At 40.2% G+C, this 27,301-nt stretch overlaps 1 protein-coding gene across 1 annotated transcript in view; it reads right to left on the bottom strand.

Annotated features, from left to right (window-relative positions):
* The window catches only part of LOC149067432 (sushi, von Willebrand factor type A, EGF and pentraxin domain-containing protein 1-like), a 77,981-nt gene that overhangs the window by 18,045 nt on the left and 32,635 nt on the right, over positions 1–27,301 (bottom strand). Inside the window, exons 8-22 of the mRNA XM_089252633.1 lie at positions 24,871–25,080; positions 23,307–23,567; positions 21,959–22,089; positions 21,592–21,700; positions 18,111–18,311; positions 17,015–17,340; positions 13,124–13,337; positions 12,822–12,983; positions 10,427–10,588; positions 9,045–9,206; positions 8,731–8,898; positions 8,498–8,613; positions 4,528–4,739; positions 2,497–2,681; positions 1,996–2,364 (exon numbers count right to left, since the gene is read on the bottom strand). Of these exons, the coding sequence (XP_089108759.1) occupies positions 1,996–2,364; positions 2,497–2,681; positions 4,528–4,739; positions 8,498–8,613; positions 8,731–8,898; positions 9,045–9,206; positions 10,427–10,588; positions 12,822–12,983; positions 13,124–13,337; positions 17,015–17,340; positions 18,111–18,311; positions 21,592–21,700; positions 21,959–22,089; positions 23,307–23,567; positions 24,871–25,080 (2,988 nt within the window). The remainder of the gene's footprint in view (positions 1–1,995; positions 2,365–2,496; positions 2,682–4,527; positions 4,740–8,497; positions 8,614–8,730; positions 8,899–9,044; positions 9,207–10,426; positions 10,589–12,821; positions 12,984–13,123; positions 13,338–17,014; positions 17,341–18,110; positions 18,312–21,591; positions 21,701–21,958; positions 22,090–23,306; positions 23,568–24,870; positions 25,081–27,301) is intronic.

The raw sequence follows: 27,301 nt of genomic DNA, 5'->3' as shown, positions 1-27,301 counted from the left end.
TAATTCAATAGCTCACCCGTACGAGGTATCTGGGCTCGAAACCCTTAAAAAAAGAAATTATTACTGATGTAGATAAAACCAAAAATATCGATGCTGTCTACCCGGATTGGAAGCTGGTCATTCGAGCTGGTCCACTATGGTGAACTGTTAGAGCAGGCATCTTCAACCCGTTGTTCGCGAACACCACGGTGCTCTTTAAAACTACTAGACTGCTCGATGCTCCTGTCCTAGTTTGTGCTTGCGAGCACTTGATCAACGTTCCAATTGAACCATAAATGTTCCATAAATTTCACTTAAGAATCGAAATCATCCAGATTTCTTGCATTCGCATGTAAAAATTGCCTGTAAGGCGCTCTTCTTTTCATGATGGGTACAGGCAGTACTCGTGCCGCGACTAGAAAAACGTTGGAGACTTCTGTGGCAGAGCGTTTGTAATTACCCCCAAAAATACCCCCAATTAAAAATGCAATTACAAACAATATACAAGGTGTTCTGTTAATGGGCCGACAAATTCAGAGGGTTGTTAGTAGGCATCAAGAGAAACAAAAACTGCAATGGAACATGGTGTCACAAACCACGTTGAGAGAGTGAAAATCGCGAAAAACGCACGCAGGCTCTGTCCTGAGGAGGCGAGGCGCATTCAGCCGTAACCCTCGAAAACTGAGAACTGAACTCTCAGTTTTCGAGGGTTACGATTCAGCGTTGATCGCTGAATGCGTTCGTGGGTTCGCTCAACATATCTGACGTCACCTTAAATCACTCGTTTATGCGACGCTCGTGAACACATCGGAGGATCCCATATCGCGGATTGTCGTCGCTGCGGCAGACATCAAAAGCATACCCGTTAACTTCGAGCGCGCGTCCGGGAATCGTTTTGACGTCATTGTAGACTCTGTAATGACGTCAGCGGCCGCCATTTCCAACAGCTCTTGTTATAATTAATCAAATGAATCTTTTTGTAGTTATTATTGTACTTTTCGTCGTTCCAGCGTGACGTCAAAACCTGTATGCGTTTTTTGCGATTTTCACCCTCTCAACGTGGTTTGCGACACCATGTTCCATTGCAATTTTTGTTCCTCTTGATGTGTACTGACAACCCTCCGAGTTTGTCGGTCCAATAATAGAACACCCTGTATGTATACCTGATAAAATATAATACAATGCCCATAAAGAATATGTATGGTTGTCTTATTTTAAGTATGGATAGCTTCTCGAACATAGACTTCTCAGAAACATATCTCGTATTTTTTCCTTCTACAGTACATGTGTTTACAAATGCTTTGACCAATCTTCGTCGAAATCCCCAGAATACGAGAACCCAAATTGCCTCCAAGCAAGGTAGATGCTATTTTAACCATGGTCCAGCTTATTCCAGAATAATATGAAAAGTCCAAAACACAGCTCTGGAAGAACAAAACCACAACGTCCATTTCAAGAATACCATTATTCGCTCAACAACTGCTGGGTGGGGGTGTTACCTCTTCTATTCAGAAATAAAAAAAAATAGGATGCTTAAACAACACACAATGCTGATTACTATGGTGCTAATTACTATGGTGAAATTGCCTCCGGCAAAGAAAGCAATGATCCTAAAAGGAAAAAACCGTCTGAGGGGCAGAGAAATAAAACCTCTCGCCTTGCTCCATGCAAATTAGTTGGGAAAAATTATTGCGGTAGCGTGTGGGTTTTTATCAGTATAGTGGCGCCCTCTGTTGGGGAAATTGAGAAAAGTGTCATCAACAAAGGTGCGTGTGCAAGCGTCCTATTTTCTAGATTTTCCAATCTGGTAACCCTATAAGAACATGTTACACGCGGACAGCGGATGGCTCTATAGTGCATATGCTTAGAGAATCGTGACTTTTTTCATGAAGAATGTTTAGAAAATTCATGACAAAAATGACACTATTGAGAAAATGTTTTTAAGGAAGATGCTCTGGTTAAAATTGATGTATTTCCTCAGTCAAAAAAAGTAATTTTTAATTGACCTTCATTTACCTGAATCTGAAGACCAAGTGAATGCGAAATGATGCCATTTCCCATCAGCGATATTGACCTCGGTTACGATCGGCTCGTTGTTGATATAAACCACCAAGTCTGAACAGTCGCTGATGGTCAGGGCGTTGTCAGTCAGTTGGATGGTCGCTGACGCGACGCCACCTCCGTCGGACTCGGCACTGGCGTAAGCGTAAGACAGAGGCGTCGCCTCAGCGGCGACCGAGCTTCTGGAGTCACTTGTTTGAACCCACATACTAACAGTCAGTTCGGACAGAGGTTGAGACGACAACGACGATAACAAGCGAACAGACGCCATGTTCCCTAAGGAGGAGTTGGCCGGGAACGACAAGATGAAATCGGAGCTCAGCCCTGGAAGAAAGATGAAATCAGTGTGACATCATTATTTAAATCTCATCGATGATTCGTTGTTTCTGAATAAAACAGAATTGACAGCATTTCCCGATGCTAAAATAGGATCGGAAGAATGAGAATGAGCCTTACTCTCTTCGCATTTTTGGCCACTCCATCCTGGAGGACAGAGACAACGATAGCCTCCGACGAGGTCCCTGCAGAGCGAACCATTGTAGCAGTCGTGGTTTTCGCAGTCGTCTACGTCCGTTTCACAAAACTCTCCGGTGAGCCCATCGGCACACAAACAAGTGAAAGAAGCCAAACCGTCCACGCAACTTTGAGACACAATAAAAAACACGTTCGATTTTTACATGCATACAAAAACTGTGTAAAGAGAATCACACGAACATGGAAGTGTAAAAAAAAGTACTTTCAATGAAATATGGGTAAAAAAAGAGATGCCGTTTCTCTCTGGGCATTATCATTATTTGTTGAAGGTGCGTTCGGTGTAATTGAGTTCTATGTAAATCAAACTTAATTTTACTGAAGATAGACGCAGAAGAAGCTTGAAATGTGTATCTTTAATGTATTGTAGTATTAATGATCCAAAATGCACCCCAGGTGCCGGCTACTGGAGGCCACAGGTGCTTCGAACTAGTGGGGGGGGGGGGAAAGGCTAGCGATTGCCACTCGATCCAGGAGCCTTGGGTGGAAATCTGCAATTATAGTAAACATACAGGGCAATTACAATGCGGTGTATACAATCCCCATCTAAATCTCCGATCGAAAACGTATTTATTTACTTAAGTTTTGATATTCCGTTATATTCAGGCTGCTTCGAATTGTTTGCCCATAGGACGATCTCTGGAACCGTTTATTTTGTGGAAGTGCACTTTCAATTACAGAAAGTTTTCAAATGACGTGCGGTTTCTTAAAATGTCGTAATTTATTTGAGAAGTCGTAGAAATTAGTCACCCGGTCCTAAAAAGCCCAAGTAGAAAGTTGTTGCACCGTTTCCTCTGAGGTCAACAGAAAAATTCACTTTTCTAAATGCAATATTCTCCGAGATATTTGAAAAAGTGAGAAAAAACAACAGAAACTAACGGGCAATGCTTTTTTTCCCAGCTCTTCTCAGATTTTTTGAATTTAAATATCTCAGCGAGTACTGCACTTAGAAATATTGGATTTTTTCTGTTGTCCTCAGAGGAAACAGTGCAACAACATTTTAATTGGGCTTTTTGGGACCGGGTGACTAATTTCTACGACTTCTCAAATAAATTACGACATTTTAAGAAACCGCACGTCATTTGAAAACTTTCTGTAATTGAAAGTGCACTTCCACAAAATCAAAATAAACGGTTCCAGAGATCGTCCTATGGGCAAACAATTTGAAATGCCCTTGTACAGTAGTATAACGATTTTAGTTTAAAGTCATTTGTCGATTGTTGCTGCAATTCAACATGGGGGCCAACTCCGAGACTCTGACAGAGATGGCCTCTCGACCACGACTGCATCAGTGGCATAAGCTCTCTTCAATGATGATGTCACACTCCGCTGTACATACACCAGCTGGCTGTTGCGAAGATCAAGTCAGAAAAGAAAGAAAATTCAACCGTCTCTCACTTACTTACGGGAAGGTAAGCAGGGCCGTGTAACTAGGATTTTTGCCACGTCTTTAAAATTCGATAATTTTATAAGGGCTTCGCACATACATCTTCGCACTTTGTTCCCACCTAAAATTGCCGACCGGGACAGTTGGCCACCCCCTCGCCTAGTTCCGGCCCTGAAGTGAGTGATCGATGTTCGTTGCCCATACAGTTAGTCTAGCGGGCTCATCTGGTAAGTAGAGAAAACGCGTTCGATCCCGTTGAATTTCCCTTTCTTTTCTAAATTCATCTTCGCACTAACCAGCTGTTGAAACTTTCTTATATGAGCTCTCTCTGTCTCTGATCGGTGTCTCAACCAATACCGGCGAATATGGATGCAAAGGGTTAGTTTATGTAACGATTCATGTATCAATCGGTATTCAGTTCATTTGAAGAAATTAATTGTATTTGTGTTATAGAATGAATTTTTGTTTTGGTGTATAAACAACCGCTTCATACGTGTTTGTTAAAGGGAAAAAAATGCCTAAACAAAGGCACGAACAAACAGTAAAATAATTTTCGATGAAAAAAATACCTCCCACCATTGTAGCAAGTGACGTTGTAACAATCATTGACGTTGATGGAGCAATCGACGCCCGCGAATCCATCGGAGCAGGAACAGCTCTCGTTGATGCAGACACCCCCGTTCTGACATATGATCAAGTCATCGGTGCATTGCTCGACAGCCACTTCGCAGTACGTGCCCGCGTAGCCTCCGGAACAAATGCACTCGAACGAGCCGTCGTCCTAATATACAACGTACACAGAATTATTTTACAGCAGTTTTCTTCATTATTAATATCAAGTTCACGAAATTCGGAATCGATGAAACAGTGAGTGAAGATTACGATTCGCAAGTTTATAACATTTTCATATCGATGAATAATTTATTAATCGAGAAAATGAATTTTCTGGATGTTCTGCCGAAACGAATATTTGGAAAGAAAAGTGATTTTGTCTCCTTCGGGAATCGAACCCGGGGCCCCTTTCATACCGGGCAAGTACGCTAACCAACGAACCAAAGACACACTTTTTAATCTTATATATAAATGTGAAAGTATGTATGTATGTATGTATGTATGTATGTATGTATGTATGTATGCATGCTCTTTATACAAATCTACAGTTTTAGACCGATCGTCGCCAGATTTTGCATATATACCAAACAGGTCCGGGATTGAGCCGTAGGCTACTTTAAAAGTTCGTCAGAGCTGGGCAAATGCCCGAAATGGGCAAAAAACTGTCGGGCAACAATGGTTTTGGGGGCCTCAACAATCACTTTCGGAACGTTTACTTCGGTTACCGTGGTTCCCAACAATGCGTTTCAGACGTGTATTTGCCTTTACAATGGTTTGTCACATCTTTAACGCTGCCATCATTACAGTTTATTCCTTCATAATGGTTTGTCACTTTTCCAATACTCCCAGTACTTAAAAAAAAACCCGGGAAGCGCCAGATATTTTTGCTTGCATGTATACAGGGTGTCCTGTAAGTGCTAATGTGGCCTTTATCTCATCAACCACCCATCGTTGAGGTATAGTTTCAATTTAAAAAGTGCTTAAAAGGAGTTTGAATAATATTCGCTGCAAAGAAGCTGGACATATGGCGTCACTAACAACAGAGAACAACAACTACGGCGATAAAACTGGGAATAAAAATGTTCAACGCCAGCTGATTAACTCAATGCTTGCCTCAAATCATCAGCACTCTACTTCACCAAACACCAACTCTGGCCATATCGCTACATTGCAATTTACTGCCATTAGTGAGATGGGTTGGAAGTGAAGGTGCTGTCTATCGGTGGTCGCCTCGAGTTTGTTAGGACATCAACACTCTGGCACGAAGCTAAAAAATTATCATTATCCACCAACATGCGAGTTCAACTGCAAAATGACTCGGCACTGCTATCATTTTCACATCAGTTGATCAAACTTAGCAATGGAAGAATTCCCGTAGACCCAAGCACTGGACTGATAACGTTCCCTAATGGATTTTGCCAGTTATTATATATATAAACTCAGTTCAAGAACTTGCAGACAAAGTCTTCCCAAACATTCAACAAAATCACCGAAACCATGAGTGGCTTTGTGAGAGTGCGATTCTGGCACCGAAAAATGACAGTGTGAACAAGATCAACAGAAAAATCCTAAAAATTATTCCGGGAGACTCCACATCTTACAAATCGGTTGACACTGTCACAGACACAGCGCAGACAGTTCTGTATCCTGCAGAATTTCTGAACTCTTTGGATATTCCGGGTGTGCCACCACACAATTTGACCCTCAAAGTCGGAGCACCTGTAATGCTTTTAAGAAATTTGGAGACACCGATACTCTGCTATGGCAACAGACTCTGCGTGAAGAAATTGCACAATTGCATCCTTGAAGCAACGATTCTAACTGGATGTTACAAAGAAAAATAAGTCTTCATTCCACGTATCCCAATCATCACCGAAGAAATGCCATTCACTTTCAAGCGATTACAGTTCCCGATTCGTTTAGCTTTTGCCATGACAATCAACAAAGTGCAAGGCCAGTTGTTAGCAGTGGCAGGTATCAACCTACTTGAGCCCTGTTTTTCCACACCTTTTCGTCACCTGTTCGCGTGTTGGAAATAGCAAAAATTTGTACATCTACACACCAGATGGAAAAAGAAAAAATATTGTGTATCCACAAGCGATTGCCTCAAGTTTTTAATTAAAATACTTAAAAATGTGAAAGTAATTTTCTCTTACTTGATCCAGAAATTTTTTTGATTTAGAAATAATTAATAAGCTATGCATACATAAATTTTTTACGGGGCGGGCAACGTCGCCGGGTATCAGCTAGTCTTATATATAAATGTGAAAGTATGTATGTATGTATGTATGTATGCTCTTTATACAAATCTACAGTTTTAGACCGATCGTCACCAGATTTTGCATATATACCAAACAGGTCCGGGATTGAACCGTAGGCTACTTTAAAAGTTCGTCAGAGCTGGGCAAATGCCCGAAATGGGCGAAAAACTGTCGGGCAACAATAGTTTTGGGGCCTCAACAATCACTTTCAGAACGTTTACTTTGGTTACCGTGGTTTCCAACAATGCGTTTCAGACGTGAATATATGCCTTTACAATGGTTTGTCACACCTTTAATTCTGTTATTATAACAGTTTATTCCTTTATAACGGTTTGTCACTTTTCCAATCCTCCCAGTAATTGAAGAAAACCCGGGAAGAGCGCCGGGTATTTCTGCTAGCCTATATACAGGGTATCCTGTAAGTGCTAATGCGGCCTTTATCTCATCAACCGCCCATAGTATAGGTATAGTTTCAATTTAGAAAATGCTTAAAAGGCGTTTGAATAATATTCGCTGGACATGGGACGTCACTTATAGCAGAGAACAACAACTACGGTGAAAAAACTGAGAATAAAAATGTTCAACTCCAGCTGCCAGTCATTAAATAATTATCAAGGTATACATATATAATTTTTTTACGGGGCGGGCAACGTCGCCGGGTATCAGCTAGTTCTTTATAAAACGCATTAGTAGCGTGAAGCGCTGAGTGAAGATGTTGCAGCCTCCCTTAACTTAACCGCCGCTGCGGGGTCGTGTGGACTCTTATCCTGAGGAGCTAAATTCGAACCCTGTTGACGGCACAGTGGTGGTCGGCTGAAGTTTGTTTTCTGTGGTTTTCCAGCTTCGTGACGCGAATGCGAGCTGGTCTTCCATTTGAAAATGTCTCTCCGCAGACAGCAGGCAGACCTACAACACTATACTGACATAACACGAAAATTCAAGCATTTCCATCTTTACTTCAGAAAATGAAAGACAGATGGCAGCATGAACACGAAACAAGCGCAACTCGACAACATAAATACGTTAGGGCCACACATACACTCAGAACACACATTCCGGCATGTGCCGATTTGTTAGAAATTCCGTAGAGGAATGTGTACGAGGTGCATGTGCGGTTAAGTAGTTGCCTTCCTTAACTACAACAACACCTGGAGTGAAAATTTCTGTATTTAAAGGAGGTTTGCAATATCTCCACTCAGCGCTTCACGCTAATAATGCGTGTTATAAGGAATTGAAAAGTGTGTCTGTGGTGTATCGGTTGGCGTGCTTGCCCGGTATGCAAGGGGGACCCGGGTTCGATTCCCGGAGGATACGAAATCACTTTTCTTTCCAAATATTCGTTTCGGCATAACATCCAGAGAATTCAATTTCTCAGTATATTTCAGACCGAAAAAATATCATCTCTTAATTTATTAGCGCTTCGACCGTCGAACACGCGTTGACGTGTCCAAAAAAATCCTTTTGAAAAAGGAAAAGCACGCGTCAACGCGTCCTGGTCAGACCAGTCCTTTCCCCCCCCCCCCAGCTGCTTTGTCGAAGACTTGCCACCCATGCTCCTCCCTCTGCATTCAGTAAAACTGATCTCATTGTAGAAATCCTTCGCCGGCACATACTTTAATACTGCAAGCAGGCGTGTGGATAAATTTCACTTAAAAAAGTGACTTACCATTTCTACGCAGGACGTGGCATTGTTCAGGCATGGATTCGGTGCGCACGGACTAGATTTCACCTCGCAGATGTCGCCTTCATAACCAAAACTACAATTGCAGTAGAACGATCCATCTGTGAAAATGGAAAACAGCGCGACGCTAAAACAAAAGCCAGTTATTATCTGAAAGGAGATCCGAAGATATCCAAACTTGAATCAATTACTTTGCCAAGGCGAGCCAAAGCTCTTACTTGTATTGATGCATTCGCCTCCGTTGAGGCATGGTTTTCCCTTGCATTCGTCGACATCTGTCTCGCATTGGGATCCATGATATCCGGTACCACAGGAGCACGTCGGGTTCCTGTCGATTACGACGCATTCGCCTCCGTTCCGACAATAATCTCCGCAAGGATCAAAGACTGCGAGGAAAAAAGAAAACAAATTGTATGACAACTTATGGTCGTGTGAAGACTCCTGTATTTTCGTGCCTTTTCATATTTTTCCCTTACTTTTGGTGAACTATGAATGAAATAATGCGTTATACGAAGCAACGAAGGACGTTTACCAATGCAGTCGTTCCTCGAAGAACTCCCTCGGTATTTGGTTGTGAGACGACTCGGGCATTCTACGCATTCTGCCTGAGAGCCTTGTTCTTGGAAACTACCGAGAGGACACGGGATGCACGGTTCGAGTCCACTCTCAGAATAATGTCCAGCCGTACAGAATTCTTTAAAAAAATTACAAGAAAAAACAAACCGTTTTATAAATAAAAACAAATCATGATACAGGGTGGTTATAAATAAACTGACGCTACTCTGAGACATTATGTAGTGCCCATTCTGATGGAGGTAGCGCAGAAATGATTGACACAAGCCCTCTCACTAGTAAACAAATTCGGCACGACAATGAAACATTGAAAGATAGACACCCGGGGGTCGTTAGCTATCCGTAATGCAGATGGCGCCACCAGCTGTCGAATAAAAGAACGGTTATTCTTCTTGTTGCCGTCACTGCAAGCATAAACAGCAAAGATGGAAGGCGATCATCACGGCCAGCGATAGATAGCAGGCCGCAACTAGGGGGGGGGGGGGCAGCAGGCGGGCCTCGTGCCCCGGATGCTGGACCAAAGGGGGCGCAAATTTCATTCTCAAACCTTACCTTCAACATTACAAGGGGGCGCCAAAATGCGCACTTGCCCGGGTGACCAAGCATCTAGTTGCGGTCCTGATAGATAGTATTGGTTTTCGTGGAAAACGGTGTTTTCAGAAGGTGATAGCCATCATCGTATGGTGTCAAGACAAGCTGTGATCCGCTGGTTGGCAAAGTTCAATAGTGGACGGGAAAGTGCAGGCACAGATGCGAACAGGCGCATAATATTTGTTAAGCCGACTAAAATTCGATTTTCCTATGTCTTGTTTGACAAAATGAAGGACGCCGTGCGAGGTCAACGACTGTAATGTGTTGGGGTATTGCAGGCTATTGTTCGTCGATGGTGCCCCCATAGGCGTTCGGAAACTCTCAGCCAAACGGCTGAAGTGCGTAGACTTGAACCAGAAGTATGTCTAATTGACGTAACATTCGGTTTTTGTGAATAAAAACATTTTTCACCCTGTGACTGCATTTGGGCCAATCATTTCTGTATGTCCTAAATATTTTGATGAAACTTGGTACGTGGGATACATGGGGGAAAAGAAAGATTCAATAAAAAAATAGTGCAGTTTTTGACCACCACGTGAAAAAAGTGGCACTTTTTTTATTTCAGTCATCGTTTTTCTGTGTTCCAAGCAACGTATATACCAAGTTTCAATGAAATACGCCCACCACAACGGGCACTTCATGGGTCGCAGTAGTGTCAGTGTAATATTAAGCTAAGTAGTGTCACAGTTTGTTTGTAACCACCCTGCATGATCAGATTGACCGCCATTAGTAATAGAATTTTCAAATTACTCCTGCAATCAGACGAGCTGCCGGAGGCCTCCGTCTCGGTAGAGTGGCCTTTAGGACAAGGTATGCAACTTGTTTGCTTCGCCTGCTCCTGGTAAGTGCCTATGGGACAAGCCAAACATGTCTCCAGTCCAGTCGATGAATACGCGCCGTCTCTGCAGACACCTAAGGAAAAAAAAGACACCATGTTCACCACAACCTTAGATGAACGTGTTATGAACCTAACATGAAGTTTGTTTCTGTATAATGCTTGTTATGTGCAGTGCTGCCATCTGCCATTAATTTTTTAACTGTGACTTAAGTGTGATGATCGAATAATTGTATCGTCGTAGGCCTCTAAACTTTTAAACGGGGAGAATTATGACTCACATAATTATCATAATTATCTGATAATTATTATAATTGTCCGATAATTATGACTGTCATAATTAATTGAAGTTCATTTTTAAAAAATATTTATCTCACATTATTTGCTGTAGCCCTCTATTATCGTCATTGGCAATTTCCAGCGGTCTTTGGCAACTTTACTTGCCTTTGACAGCTTCTTTGGCAACATACTTGAATTTGAGAATTTTTTTGATATAATTGACCCTTTACATACGTTTTGACAACTTTTTTGACTGTAACTTGGAGGCGAAAATGCGGGCCGATCTGTCCGTTAAAAAGTCTCGCCACAGAGAGCAACGGGCCTACAACGATACAATTATTCGATCATCACACTTAAGTCGCAGTTAGAAAATTTAATGGCAGATGGCAGCACTACACATAAAAAACATTACACAGAACTATCGTCAAAAGTTTCTTGTAACGATAACCGGGGCCTACGACACAACAGCCACACTCGGAAACTTTTTTGACTGCAACTGCCAACTCTGATAACTTAGACTTGTAAGTTATCGTTATCGGGCTGCAAGACTACGTAGGAGGATAGAATGCGCGCTCTCTTCTCCCCCTTGTTGACGCACATTTCTGTCCTCAATGTTGTATTCGGCCGTAGTATTCGTAGTGATCCAGATACGAGTGGAGTTGCTTTTGGAATGACCTTCCTATACTAGAAACAAATGTATGACAAAAAGGAAAAGTCCTTTCCTTCAGTTCTTGATCAGTTTCGTTCAGTTGACTAAATTCAAATAGCTTTTTCCGAAAGAATGTCTCGAGGGATCTATGAAACGTACAGTATTGTACTTTGAAAACTTATCATAATTCGTGTTATACATTCGACGAGAGATCTTCAGTGCATGGCCCGTGGGCCACATTTGGCCCTCGGAGATTTTTGTGGTGGCCCACCGATAATTTTCAGAAAATGGGGGGGGGGAAACATTTTAAAAACGATTAATTTTCTAGAATAAATGAAAGTGATAATTTATAGAATAAAGGAAAGAAATAATTCCGGAAGAAATTTATGAAAACCAAGAATTAATGAAAGAGCAGATAATTTCGGAATTAATGAAGGAAATAATTTCGGAATTATCGAAATAAGTAATTAACGAATCACTTGAAGAGATTTCAGATTAAAATTATTCTCATAATTAATCAATTTAATCAGTAATTATTCAAAAAAGGTTTTGTTGAATTATTTAGGAACTAATCGAAATTGATAAAAGAAATAGTTTCAGAATAAATAGAAGTTTCCAATTATTTTCGTCCCTGTTTAGTTCCGGACCCAATTGATTGGGGGGATCCCTTCTATTCAGACGCCTTTAACTTGAATGTGTTGCTGGTCCGCGGGCTTCGTGAGGAGGTTCGATTTGGTCGCCGTGTCGGAGAGGTTGAACACCCCTGCATTACATTAGCCCAGAGGTCTTCAACCTTTTTCCAGTCGCGAGCACCGCCTGTACCCATCATCAAAAGATGAGAACCCTTATGGCAAGTTTTACATACCAATGCATGGTACGAGGATGATTTTAATCCTTCAATACAATTTGTGCAAGGTGTTTACTTGGGACGTTGATCAAGTGCTCGGAAACGAGCACTATAGGTGCTTCAGGGAGCATCGTAGTGCTCGCGAGCAACTGGATGAAGATGCCTGCATTAGACAGTTCCATTCTAATGCCTCACAATGCCTGAATAACAAAAATGCAGGATTTTAGCTGAAACGGTAAAAAAGTCCCGTTTCAGAATATAATTAAAAAAAAAAAATTTGAACGGGGGTGGGGTGAACATTTTTGAACCAATTATGTGGAGGAAAAACAATTGTCCGTTTTACCATACGTCCCGTTTGACCAAACGAGATTTATGGTCACCGTACTTGCAAACGGGACTTTTTCGGATATAGTTATCATTTAGTTATTGCTATCAGAGACCCCGAGTTCCGTTGTGATTACGTTAAGCGGCGTGGACTGTATAGTAGTTATTATAATAGTGCGAAAATCGGGTGTTTTCTTTCGATGTCACTGACCTTTACATTCGGTCTCGTTCGTCGATTGAGAATGTTTAGTTGAAGTATCGGAAGGACAGGCTTTACAATCGATTTGGCCCTCGGTGTCTTGGTAGTAACCGATTCCACAAGGCGAGCATTTATCCATCACCATATCGTGGTAAGTTCCAAACGGACAAAGTCCTGCAGAAAAAGGAAAAAGAACGAGCAAATCACTCGCGAGATTCCAAAACGTATTTTATGATCAGTAGAGAATCTCAAAAGATTCTCGGGGTTGCAGTCAAACAAAATAAGATTCTTTCTGAAAGAGATTTTCCATTTACTGCATTCTTTTCCATGGAGCTCAGATCCGACGCCACACACGAGCGTGATGTCCTGGGAGATCACACGCAACATCAAATCTTCGTCCAGATTGCTATTGTTATCATTGTTGCCATCGGCCGTTGCGTGAGAAAGCAATTCGCTGACCTCGGCTTCCACGTTCCAGTCCAGATTTTCTATGGCGTCGAGGAAGTCGAAAATAACATTTTCGTCCGACTGGAAAACACACAGAAATCAAAATTGACAAAAAATGACAAGAGAAGAAAAATAGTCAAAATAATAGTTAGAAGTGAATACAGGGTGGCCCATAAATTTGTGAATAGTTCTGTTCTCCGCCACCGTAACTGGAGGGTCGCTTCTAAAGTATCAGCACTTAAGATATTCATCCATCTTTATCCGGTGACCGGTTATCCTCAGACTCCATCATTTAATAGAAATAATCAATAATCCATGCGATAAAAAAAATATAATTTCAACATAAGTAAAACATTATTCAAACTTAACAAAATAGCAAGGATTAAGAACATTTCAACATGTTTGGGCAGCCAGCTGCTGTGTGAACGCGTATTCACACAAGGAACGTGAAATACAGTAAACGTTCGTTATAACGAGTATGGCTTATGACGAGAATCTCTATAGAACGAGTGATTTGCAGGTGATTATTGAAGCTAAAATGTTTCGGAAAAAAAAACATTCGCTTATAACGAAAAATTTTCCCATGATTGTGAGTTGTCGTTATAACGGATTTATACTGCATATAGGTCACAGCGGTGTCACGAACAGTCTTAAATAAATGCGAATACAGGGTGTCCACTCTTATCGTTGTCCAATGGCTATTTCTTGAATCATTGGTTTTATGCCGGGATTACACTATACATGTTTGATAAAAGATCTTTTACAAAACTTGAGAAAAAAACCGATAAGCTTATTGGTTACATTTAATAAAATTATTCGTTTAATTTTCCAAGTTTTACAAAATAACTTTTATAATATTTTTATAGCGTAATCCCGGCCTTTCAATGAGAAAAAATTGTTTCAAATGATATCTCCCATCAAATGACGTTCAAATAAAAAAAAAAGTCATTAATAAAAAAATTACGAAATTTAGATTTTTACATGTCCCCCGTTATAAAACTTCCAATAAAAAAGTCGTTGCCCTACGGCCAAAAAAAAAAATTTCCATGTTTCCAAGTGCAATATTCGCTGAGATATTTGATTTCAAAAATGCTGAGAGAGTAAAGGGGGAAGGAGAAGAACAGAATAAATAAAACGAGGGAAAGGAGCGTTAGTCTGTGCTGTTCTTGTATAACTTTCCTCGATTTGTGAATTCAAATATCTCAGCCAATATTGCACTTGGAAACATGGGGATTTTTTTGTTGGCCTCAGGGGAGGCAGAGCAACAACTTTTTAATTGGAAGTTCGGGGACCGTCTAAAAATTTAAATTCCATAAATTTTTTATTAACACCTTTTGTATTGCTACAGAAAAAAAAAGAATTCAGTGTTCACGGACCCGAACTTTTCTCCAATCTCTTCAGACTTTAAAAAAGGGTTTTGAAATTTGTGTCGGTAGAGGGCGCTGCACCAAAGCAAATCACCACATAATTCGGGACTTGATCCTTTCCTCAATCTCTTCTGCGCCCGAAACGTTCGAAGGCCGGTCGTCCACTGCCAGTGACTTGAACCGATAAAGAAGTAGTCTATATTCGCAAGATAGATCTCATTGCACAGAAAGTACGAGAACTTCGTCCATTAGTAGCGATCTTCAGCCAGTGATTTCCGGCTGCAATAGCGGACGGAAAAAATTTCCGATTTCTGTGGCATCACACGGCTCTTGCCGTAGTTGCGCAGGCGCACTTTAATTTTTTTCGTGTCATTCACTCCGTTTTTCTTCTTCTCACCTTTGCCGCGTGAATATGATGGAAGTTCGAAATTTGATAATTGCCGTTTATGGGTTGTGATGGTAAGCAGTAGTAATTGATTATTCACATAATTATTTATTTATTTACAACAAGGACGCTTTCTGCGAGTCTGTGTCAAACGTCTCATTAAGTACGGACTCCAATAAATAAATTAATAAATTCATTAATAAATAAAAAATATTTGCATTTGCAAAAGAATTTTTAGTTTTCAAAAAAGTTTTAGTTTTCGAGGTCCTTCAATGAACGCACTCGTCTGTCTGCATGAAAATTAAATAATTATTTGTTAATCGTACACCCTTCATTTCAGAGGACTCTGATTTGCATATTTACGGCGATTTGCTTCCTTGACGCGCCCTCTATCAAGAAAATTTGAACTACATTTATTTTATGGAAAAAGTTATTCCCAAGAAGAGGGGATTTTTTTAAATTACAGAAAAAATAGTTCAAATTTTTGTCAATAGAACGCGCTGCGTGATTGTGAATCGCCGGGAATATGCAAAACAGAGTCCTGTAAAATGCCGGGGGTACGATTAGAAGCCAATTTCTGAAATTTCTTGTTAGTGGCGCTTGCATAAGGTTTTCATTTTGGTGTTGACTTTGGTGGATAAAGCAATAAATGGTGAAGTTGGTTTCAACAGTGCCAGCAACTGGTCCTCAGGCACGAATCATCGACTGAAGTTTAACGAACGTTTCAGTCACAGACGAAATTGAAGAAAGGTTCAAATCTAGAATTCTGTACCTCAGAACCATACTATCGTATGTCCATTTCTCTAGTACTGTATTATTGTATTTCTCATTCTGTAGTTTATAGCCATAGTATAGTATTTTAGTTCTGAGGCACGACAATTATGCGACTCATTTCCGTGCAGCGTCCTCTATGGACAAAAATTAGAACTTAATTAAAAACATCCCCCTTCGTGAGAATAACTTTTTCGCAAAGTACATTCGCGTTTATCAATTCCTTTCTTTCTTGTGAATTTTTAAACTCTTCAAGAATTTTTAGGACACTCCGTAGTTGATGGTGTGGTATAGTACAGTGGTTCTCAACCTGGGGCCATATGGCCCCCCTGCGGTCCTAGGATATTCTAGTGGGGCCACGGGAGAAAATCAGAAGAAAGGTGATCCACGACAGGTGGTAAAGGGAGTCATAGAGAGCTGTGAAGAGAAAAGCTTTAAAAGTGAAACATGGTTGAAAAAAATTACTACTTTCAGAATTCATCAGATCCGTCTATACAACCAGGAGCATCTTAACCCTTGGGTCTATGTGGGGCATGACCCGGGTCTTCATGTCTATAATGGAGGGGAGGGGACTGCACTATATGTAGGATCTGGTACTATGATTTTCATATGTAAGCTGTTACTTCCAGCTAAGTATGGAGGGCCCCAGAGCTACGGTTGATGTGTTGAGAGGGTCGATTTATCGTGCATGTTCGTTGGATTGTCCCGTATTTTACACAGACCGTTTTTTGCAATATAATTTGACTCCTGGGAGAGATGATAATCCACCATTTGAATCCGTGCCTAGCCGGGATTCCAGAGATTGATCTGATTTATTAAAATTTCATTCATAATAAAAAAAATAGAAAGTATCTCACTCTTGGATGACGGTAAAGGGGGGGGGGGCCCTGGATAGGACAGGGGAGCCACGAGAGAAAAATGTGATCCATAGGGGACCATGAGCTGAAAACGGTTAAGAAACACTGGTATAGTACACAATACACATTACTTCATAGCCGCCGTAACCTGGGGGCAGAGGTTATTTGAGTTCCCCGCCCAAATAAATTTTGTGAGGGAGTCTCAGCCTTCCTCTCAATAATTATTGAATAATATACATGGCAAGGCAATCCGGCCCCGCGTACAGGTTTGAGTCCCGTACATACGGGAAGAGTCCCAATTTCCAGCCCCTCCCCAATTTTTACTTCATGTCGGCGCTTCCGCATTACTTGCGGTTTGAACTATTACAGTATATTCACCTCATCATCGATGATGATGTCGAGCTCAATTTCCAGAGTCTCTGCCGTTGTTGGTATTTGCCTCCAGGTGTCTCTTTTAGCTCTTGAAGAAGACCGATGATGAGGCTGTTGTGGCAGCGAACGAAAGTCGATTATTTTCCCGCACGAGACCTTCACCATGTCCAACGAACAAGACCTTTCTCTGACGCAGAATTTCGAACCGAACCTTTTCCTGAACACCGTCAAGAACGCCATTCGAATTTCGTCTTGGACTCTGGGATCGCGGCAGTCACCAGGGTAGTAATACCCTACCCACATTTTCGTCACCTGTTGTGGAAGAACCATCTCTGGGCAGAAAAAGAAATTAACATGTCAGAAATTGAAAAGAAATACAAGATGGACACAAATAAGCTAACACTACTCAGACGCATAAAGCGCCCATTCTGATGTAGGTATTTTGATGAAACTTAATATATACTGGATGAATAGATTCTATTAAAAAAATAATAGTTCAGTTTTCGACCACCAGGTAAAACGTGACGCTTTTTATCGCAGTTATATTTTTCGCATGATCTAAATAACATATATGTTGCCGCTAAAGTGCAGAAATCAGTTATTCTACAGATTATCTAGGTATAAAATCAGTTAATCTGCAGATTAGCTAGGTAATGTGCACACTAATGGCTTTCGAGCTTTAGCGGTAACATATATACCAAGTTTTAATGAAATACGTTCACCACAACGGGCGCTACATTGGTCGGTGCAGTGTCAGTATAAGACCTACTCCGACATATTATGTAGTGCCTATTGTGGTGGAAGTATTTCATTGAAACTTGGTATTTACGTTATTTAGATCATGGGAAAAAGATAATGCGATAAAAAAAGCGTCAACGTTTTCCCTGGTAGTCAAAAACTGAACTGTTTCTTTTATAGGAACTCTTTCGTTTCTCCATAGTCCGTATATCCTATATACCAAGTTTCATCAAAATACCTCCACAAGAATGGAGGCAAAACATGCATCTGAGTAGCGTAAGTTTATTCATAACCACTCTGTAGTAAACAAAAGCACGTAACTTGGGTTAGTGATAAAAAAAAGTGCACGCAACCACTCACTCACTCGTGCAACTCGGCCACGGTATCGGCAGACCCTCGGGTAGAGTACTCCACTTGGCGTTTTCGTTGCAAACATACCACTCGGCGGGCTTTATCTCGAAGTCGTACTTGTGGTTACACTGGACCTGGCAAAATTGTCCGTACATCCAGTCCTCACAAGCCAAAGCTCCGTTGATAGGAGGTGCGTAATTGGGACAGTAATGCTCTGCGAACGAACGATTAAACAGACAGTGCGATCAATTTACAGAATATCATCAAACGCATAATCAAACACGTTTCCGCATCGCGAACGCGAATATTCATCCTCTAGGGGGGGGGGGGAAGGGGAAACTGTCATAGTGCATATATTCGTAGAAAATGGAACCTTTGGGAAGGCAAAAACGATGTTGTTTATATCTTGATTTCCAGAAGATATTCAATCGGGTCCACACGGTAAACTCTTGAAGCGTTTACACGAGATATGGACTAAGGGCAACTTGTTGAATTTCATAGAATCGTGGTTGAGCGATAGATCCCAACGGATTATGGTGGAAGGCGAATTCTCTGTTTTGATAGGTGTCAAAGAGGAGTTCCTCGAGGAAGTGTCCTCGGCCCCATACTTTTTACACTTTTTATCGATAAACTCGATCAAGGTACCCATGGGATTATTAGCAAATTCGCAAATGACGTGAAGCTAATGAGGGAAATGGAGCATAAAGTTGACAAGTGCATGGTCGCTCATTTTGGTTCGAACAACACACGTTTCTCTTACGAGTTGGCGTCGCTATCCCGGATGCAACTAGGGTCACCGATTTGGGAATTCTCATTGACGAGCGGCTTAGGTTTTCTGAACATTGTTTAGCGGTGGTCAAAAAATCGAATAGAATGCTTGGTCTCATTGTCAAAAAGGTATCTTCGCGTTCTCCTAAACCCATTCTTCTTTTCCGAGGCTAAGTTCATCCTGGACTGGAGTATGCCGCGAGGGTTTGAAGACCTACAGACGGACATAGACTTGGTTGAGGATGTGCAGAGAAGAGCTACACGTATTTTTGTGGGAACATAAGGCTTTGAGAAAATACTCGAATTCATAAATATGTTTATATTAGAGGAACGCAGTTGTCGGTGAGGACATGATTAGAGTGTGTTGACTGATAGTAAAATTTTCAACGGGATGGACCATAAGTTATTAATACACCGTCAATCGACTGCTTCGACAAGGGACACCAGTATCGTTTAGTAAGGGTTATTGATAAGTGACAATAGCTTACCCCCGGGGGTAGTAAATTCTAACGCAATTGACACATTTAAAGAGAAGTACGATAAACATATTGGGATAAATCGCGAAGCTATTCATACTTGGAGGAGACAACTATAATCTTTTCTATGGCCAGAGCATTTTATATAGTATTAACTATTAGTTTTTTCTTTCCTGATATATGCTTTTATATTGGGTTGCCATATTTTGGTAATATATGAAATCCATATTTTTTGTGGGCGTCTTTTTTCATCCACCTTGCTGGTCAATTTGCCTGTTGTAGCCTTTGTGTTTGTATTTGTGAAAATAACGGTTCAATTCGAGGATAGATAAAACTAAGACATCTTTATATGCGGTTTTTCAAAAGGCTCTAGGTCAGTGTTTCCCAAAGTGGGCAATATCGCCCCCTGGTGGGCGATGGAAAGGGCCAAGGGGGCGATAGAAGCCACGGGTATGACATAGGAGCCTATGGATTCACTTGAGTTGGGGGCGGCGATGAGGGAAAAATTTATCTGAAGAAGGGGGCGATGGAACAAAAATTTTGGGAAACTATGCTCTAGATAAAACTATGACACCGAGAGAAGTGGGCGGATTCATTATCCTCCATCTTGGAGCGGCAAAGCCAGTTTTCCATTCAAAGTAACGTATAATGGTTGAAAAAAGAAGGTTAAGAACCAGCAATATGCTACAGCGATAATACTGACGTCGCACACATTTCGTTCAAAGATGGCAGATAAGTAAGCCTGGGAGCCTTGGCAGTTTGTTGCTTCCTATTCTGCTTCTTTTTTTTTAACGATTAGACACCACTTTGGAGCAGCGAAAAAAAGTTTTTTCTTCGAAGATGTAAGAACGAGGAGTCCGCCCTCCCTTCTAGGCACCTTACAGAACAAATGCTAAGTGCTAATAATGAATTGCGGGTAGTTCAAATGGAATTCAATTAGTATATATTTGAATGTCATGGGATAGTCATAAATTTCTTTAAGACTGAAACGAAAATCAATGTAGGAGCCGTAAACCACGAAATTATGCTTTCAGAAAACGTAAGTGCATCGGCGGATGGGCCGAGAAGTACGGTACATACGGAACTTACATACGTAACTTATTAACCTTTTATAAGCGGTTTTTTAAAAAAAAAATTTCTGATCCGCACTATAACTGCCTCAATGAAAATCCCTAAACCCTTCGTACAATGCCATACCTTTTTCAACAAGAATATATATATTTTTTCAGATTCTGTGCAGGGGATAAGTGCTTTCCCCCAACACCGAGAACAATAATAAGAAAACAAGGAAGAGAGAGGAATATCGTCTATCTTTTCTATTATTTATATTATATGTATTATTAAAAAAAATATTACGCTCCCCCTAATGCACTTTGAACAAAAGATCCCGCTGGTAGTTGATCTGAGAAATTGGGGAGGGGGGGGGGGGAATGAAAACAAATATTCGCGAACAAAGCTCTTTGTACAGAGCTAGATAGACTCGGTATTGCCGAAATAAAAGTGTTTTAAGGAGGCGAGATACAGTGTCCCACAATCGACTGATGGTTTTTAAGAAAACGGTGACAGATATTGAATTCATTCTTGCTGAATATAAACGTGCGAAGTCAGGAATTTCAGTTACGTCATTCATGGGGATGTACAGTTATTAAAATAGAAAAAAAATAATTTTTTTATATGGACACCTTGTGCCTAAAAACCTAATCAGGAAGTTGTTGCCCTGTCTCTTGTGATGCCAACAAAAAAATTTCCCGCTTCTAAGTGTTCAAGTGTTCTAAGTGTGTTCTAAGTGTTCTAAGTGTTCTAAGTGTTCTCGGTAAGTTAACCGAGATATTCGAATTCTAAAATCGGAGGAAAGTTGAGAAAGAAGCGGCACCCGTTAATTTTTGCTGCGTTGAGATTCCGACTGGTCAAGAAAATTTTTTTCCACAGGAATTAGAGATTTGCTTTTACGATTTGTTATTTGTCAAATCGGATGCGGGCTTTAAAAATAGATACCGAGGTAAGTAATTTTCTATTTATATAAGAAATGGTGTCCCGCAAGGATCTGTGTTGGGTCCCATATTATTTTTAATTTATGCAAATAATATAAAATATCTTGAGTTGCATGGTAAAGTCATAAGCTATGTTGATGACACGGGCCTCATAATTATTGAAAAAAATCTTTTCACACTAAAAAATCCCACTGAACATGATTTAGCTATATTAAATAGTTGGATAATAAATAATAAATTATCGTCGAATTCGACTTACGTGTTACGATGACTTGAAATTCGCACATCGCAGCATTATCACTCCGGTCTCTCACGACGTAAAACACATTGTGGATTCCCGGGTGAAAAGGATCACCTGGGTAATGGCTCTGCAAAAAATAACAAATATGTGTCTAGTATTCTAATTTCAAGGTTAGCGTTTCAGTGATTTCATACGTGACTCCTTGCGGGTAAGGGTTCGAACACATCGTGCACGCTGGTTTCCGATTCTGCAAGTCCGCGTCTTTACGGATTTGTTAAAAAACCTGACATTCAAGTTTTTGACAAATCCGTAACAGCACGGATTTGCAGAATCGGAAACCAGCGAGTATTATTTTCACACCCTAAAACGGTAACCATTTGATTACCCTCTTAACGACGTAATATTCGTTACTGTTGTCCTTGAAGACAGGCTCATCCCAATACACTCTTATCGAAACATCCGTAGTGTTCACTTGCACTGTGTCTGGGCATCTGAGGACTTGAGGTGGTTCCCTGTCTGACAGAAAATAGAAAAACATTTCATCTTCAACGACGAAAAAAATTCTCTCATTTAAAATTTACGCTAGAGCTTTACAATTTATTCTATAAGTTTGCCCAGGGGTTCTAAACCTTTTCCAACCGTGACCAAAAATCAACAAAATAAGCTTCGTGACCCATGGGACTGTTTTTTTCGTCGAAATTAGCGAGACCATAGACGTATAAATGCATTCATAACAAGACTGTAAGTGGATTTTCACGACTCATCTAGGAAGCTTTCACGAATGAAGTCTAGGTCACGACCATTAGTTCAAGAGCCCGCGGCTGTAAATGGATTTGTGTCACCCATCTCGGAAGAGCCTTTTAATAAAGTTTGGATGACTCAAAACCAATGACGCAAAAACCTTTAGCTACTACTACTTTACCGCGCACCAGTTCCGGTCATATCGCCAAACAGCAGCTACCTACCGATACAGTTGAGTGGAAATGAAGACGCCATCTATCGGTGGTAGCCTCAGGTTCATCGGAAAATAACTTGCTATCAAGTTCTTTCTCTAGGATCGAACCTGCGGAAGTAACGGAAATTTTCACGGTGGTAAACGAACATCTTACCACGGTGCTTCTCGGGAACTAAAAAACCCCTTGGTTACTACTTCACCATATACAAACTCCAGTTATATCGCCTTACGGCAGTTCACTACCTATGAACTGGGTTGGAAATGAAGGTGCCATCTACCGGTGTTGGCCTTAGGTTCGTTGTGAAAATGAACTTCTGTCTACGTTCTTCCCGGGGATCGAACCCATAGACCTTGACTGCAACCTTCATGGCGTAAGACGAGCATCTCACCACCGCGCCAAATCTGCGAATTAAGAATGGGTTGGGTTTAGTATTCTTTATGGGCATTGTGTAAGATTTTATCACGAGTATATACTGTTTATAATTTTTATTTATTGCATTTTTAATTGGGTTGCTGTATTTTTGAAATATATGACATCCATATTTTTATGGGCATCTTTTTTCTCAGCCACCTCGTTGGGCATATTGCCTGTTGTGGCGTTGTATTTGTATTTGACTAATAGCGCAAGAGCCCCTGGCTGTTAGTGGGTTTGAACGACCCATTTCGAAAGCCCCTGCGACCCACAGGTAAGGAACCCCTGCTTTAACCTATCATACGGCAAACACATTAAATTATACCGTGTGTTACAGATCGGATGAGCGGGTAACCAATCACTTACCGATGACAGTGATGGAGAATTCACAGTAGCTCTTGAGGTCGGATTTGTCGGTTGCCTCGAAAGTTATGGTTTTAGTTCCGATCGGGAACCTGCCACCGGTCATATATCCAGGTGGGTAGCTCTGTATGAATGCTTCCTCTCCGCTGTTGTCGTGAGCTTCCGGAAGGTTCTCGTTGCCCCAATCGACAATGGCATACCCGTGTCCTCTCGTCGTTTCCAGGACACGATCGCGTGGACATCTGATTTCGGGAGGTAGATTATCTAATCAGATTGTAAAAAAATTAGAAACGCACGCAATCAATAAATGCTTAATTCAATGAAAGCCATATTCGATATTCAAATGCCAACGAGAATAAAATGCGGTACAGTAATACCCCGAGTTGCGCGATTTCGGAGTTTTCGTAATTTTCTGTGAAAAACGCACATTTCTGAAATTCAGTCATAATCACGGGAATATTACTGAAATAGTAAAGATTATTAAATGATAATTGGAGGGCTGAGAAGCTAACTTTCTGAAAATGGCATTCTTATTGCAAGTAACTCTTCGTTGTTAAACTTTAGTAGTCAAAGCAATCAAGCAGTTATCTTTATATTGCAAAAGCTGATAACGCCACTTATATTGACCACAAAATAAAAACATGTTAAAAGATTCTTTTATCTCACTTTTAATGTCTTCTGAGCTCTCCAATTAAGTGAAGGATTGTTTCTTTTCTCTAGGGCATATTTCAGTGGTTTTAATATGCACAATTTTTTTTTCGTTTTTTCGCTGTATCATTTTTCTGCAATTTTTAAAAACTTTTCTGAATGTTTTTTTTCATTTTTTTGTTGATATTTTTTATTTGTGGGTCAAATTTCTGCACTTTCAAAACACATGGTTTTTTCATTTTTTGCACATATTTTCCCTCTTTAGGGAAGCTTCAGCATTTTTGAATGCATCATTTTTTTCACTTAATGTTTTACTTAATTTTTAGAGCACATTTTTCATTTTACGCATATTCCGGTATTTTTAAAAGCATATATTAACAATTTTTATGAAACTTTGAAATGAAAATATATTATATCATAAAATATATTATATTTTTTTCCCTGAAATGGAAATATAACAGATATCTTAAAAAATGAGTGATTTGGAATTTTATTTCAAAGGCACTAAAGATTGTGAAAAGGAAATTGTGCACGCGGTTCAGAAAATTTTCAGAATTTTCTTTTCTTATTTTTATAACATTTTTCCCAATTTCTTTTTTTTGTTTTCTATAATTTTCATTTTTTTTAAATTTTTATAACTGTTTTTTTTTTCGTTTTTCCATTTTATAATTTTTTTTTTCACTTTCAAAATTTATTATTATTTCATTCAAAATTTATTTTTATTTTCATATAACTTTCAGTTTCTCATTTTTATAATTTTCTTTTCTTCGTTTTCATCACGTTCTTTTCTCATTTTCATTCATTAGCACTTTTTATCAAATCATGGGGTCGTTTTCCTGAAAATGGGCTAAAAGGAATGCACATTATATCTACTTATTATTAAGAGCGTTACTACGTGTACAACGTAGTACCTTGTTACCTTGACAGTAAGGAACGTCGTCTGTATGAATTTGACCGTAATTGTCTACCAAGGCGCCGTTTCGGTCGCATTTGAAAAATGAAGAACCAACCAGTCGGTATCCGTAATTGCATTTGAAGACGCACGTGTCACCATATCGTGGCTTCGAGACGGAATTGCAGGAAACCAGACGTCCGTATTTCGGTTGATGAGGGATCGGACATTCGATGCCTGTTAAATAGAAATAACATCATATTTTACGGTATCGTTGGAAACGCTCGAATTTTCAAATGGATACGGATCTAATTAGAAGGAAATGATTAATTTCACGACTCACGGGACACATTTTTTATGACCGTGTGCGTGTCAAACCTTACGACTGATTAACCTGTACTATTGTGCGAGAAATTTCCAAAAAAAAAAAAAATGTTTTTTTCATATAGTAAAATCTCGACAAATGTGCAGCGGCAGACAAAATACTTCGAGATACCGTTAGTTCGACTTATCGAAAATTCCAATTTCAGAGTGGGGAAAGAAAGATGTATTGATATGCTACGCGGATATTGTGATAAATCGGGTTAGGTTATCATAGATAATCGCGCAGCATTTTGGTAAGTTTGATAAATTTTCTTAAGTATGTCACTTTTACCGGCGATTATGCATAGTACCCAAAGCATCGCATCGTCGGTAAACATGATAAATTGTATTATATGATGTAACAAACATCTCACACATGCTCAACCCATGGCCCGAGGGCCAAATGCAGCCCTCTGAGTCTGACCTCAAACCCAATTTTGTAAAAATAAACTAAGGGGTTCATTGCCAGATCACTTGAGTGACCTACGGTGCAGTTCCACTCACCTCGCAAGCGGTACATTTTCGATAACTCAAGTGACTCATTCTTAGATCACTTAAATAATCTGCAGCGCAGTTCTACAGTAAATAACATACGTGACTCACCGCACTGTTGCGGATTACGTAAAGTGATCCGTAGCACATTTATAGATTACTTAAGTGACCTGCGGCACATTTACTGATGACTTAAGTCACTTGTAGCACAGTTTTAGACCACTGGCTGCATAGTTTTAGATTACTAAAGTGCCTGTGGCACAGTTTTATAAAGTACTTATAGTTCTAGATAACTTAGGGCGGTATTCACCGACATGGTTTAAGCTGTAGTCACAATTTTTTGATAAGAGATCGACACGGATTGGTTAAATTCAAGGTTTTAACCAATCTATGTTGATCTCTTATCCAAAAATTGTAACTACAGGTTTAAACCATGTCGGTGAATACGGCCCTTAAGCGACCCATGGCACAGTGGTAGATCACTTAATTGGCCACAGCTTTTAGTTTTAGATCACTCAAGTGCCTCACGGTGCAGTGCATTTACAAATCACATAAGTAACCTGCGGCGTTGATCCAGATTACATAACTAATTGCCGCGCGGCACGTTTTCAAGTAAACGAAGTTTCCCGCACTCTCATAACGGTTGAGCAACCTTGCTATACATGATAATTCATACATTATTATATCAGGGTACGATCGTAAAATTTGTTATTATATCGGATCACGCATACTAGACTCATTTGGATTTTTTTTTTCGTATTTATCAAATTCACCAATTACCCTAAGATATTATGCATAATCACAGATAAAGGGGATAAATTTCAGGTATATATGAAATTTACCAACGAAAGAGAAAGAGAAAGACGCTTGAGTATTATGTATATTCAGCGGTAAAATGTGTAATAAATTTATCAAACTCATGGGTGTCACCGTGGGAGTGGGATTGACAAGTTTCTGGAAGTCCGGGATGAATCTGATTCTTGCTGCTTCAACACCGTAAATTGGCAATAGAGGGAGAAAGCGATAAATCTCAGTCTGGGGTCCCACTAAACATCTGCCCGGGATGTGGTGGCCCTGGATTTTATTCGGTGATAAAATTAATACAAATGAAGTTTCTTTCGTGGTCCGGGGGGGGGGGGGAAAGGAGGAATGTGACAGGGTTCCTGGTTGCGGACCAACATAGGTAAGTTGACAGGTTTCGTTTCGATGGGGGGGGGGGGTCGTTGATGAATCTGTTTTTGTTTCTTTGTCGCTTTAACATTGCAAAACTCGGCAGTAAGCTGGTGCTTTAACGTGACACTTTACGTACAGGCTGACGGAGTGAGACGAAATAAACAAGATATGATGTGAAAACAAGGAGGGGGGGGGGGGTCAGTAAGTAATCTAATGAAAAATAAAGATAATAAATTTTTATACAGTGTGTTGACGCTTGCTAAAACTTTCCATTATTAGAAGTGTAGATTCCGCTCTGAAAAGTCATTTGAAAAAAATTCATATTTTTGAATGCAGTATATTTACCGAAGTATTAAATATATAAAATTGCTATGTTTTTGGCAACTTAATGACTGTGTTAATAAGTTTCATAAAGTCAAAGATGTCATTT

This window comes from Pholcus phalangioides, unplaced genomic scaffold (assembly GCF_987345545.1).
Source record: "Pholcus phalangioides strain wild (caught in Gottingen) unplaced genomic scaffold, Ppha-v1.0 ptg000030l_1, whole genome shotgun sequence".
Taxonomy (NCBI): Eukaryota; Metazoa; Arthropoda; class Arachnida; order Araneae; family Pholcidae; genus Pholcus; species Pholcus phalangioides.
The sequence above is the reverse complement of the archived record's forward strand: the minus strand, read 5'-3'. Positions and strand labels throughout refer to the sequence as shown.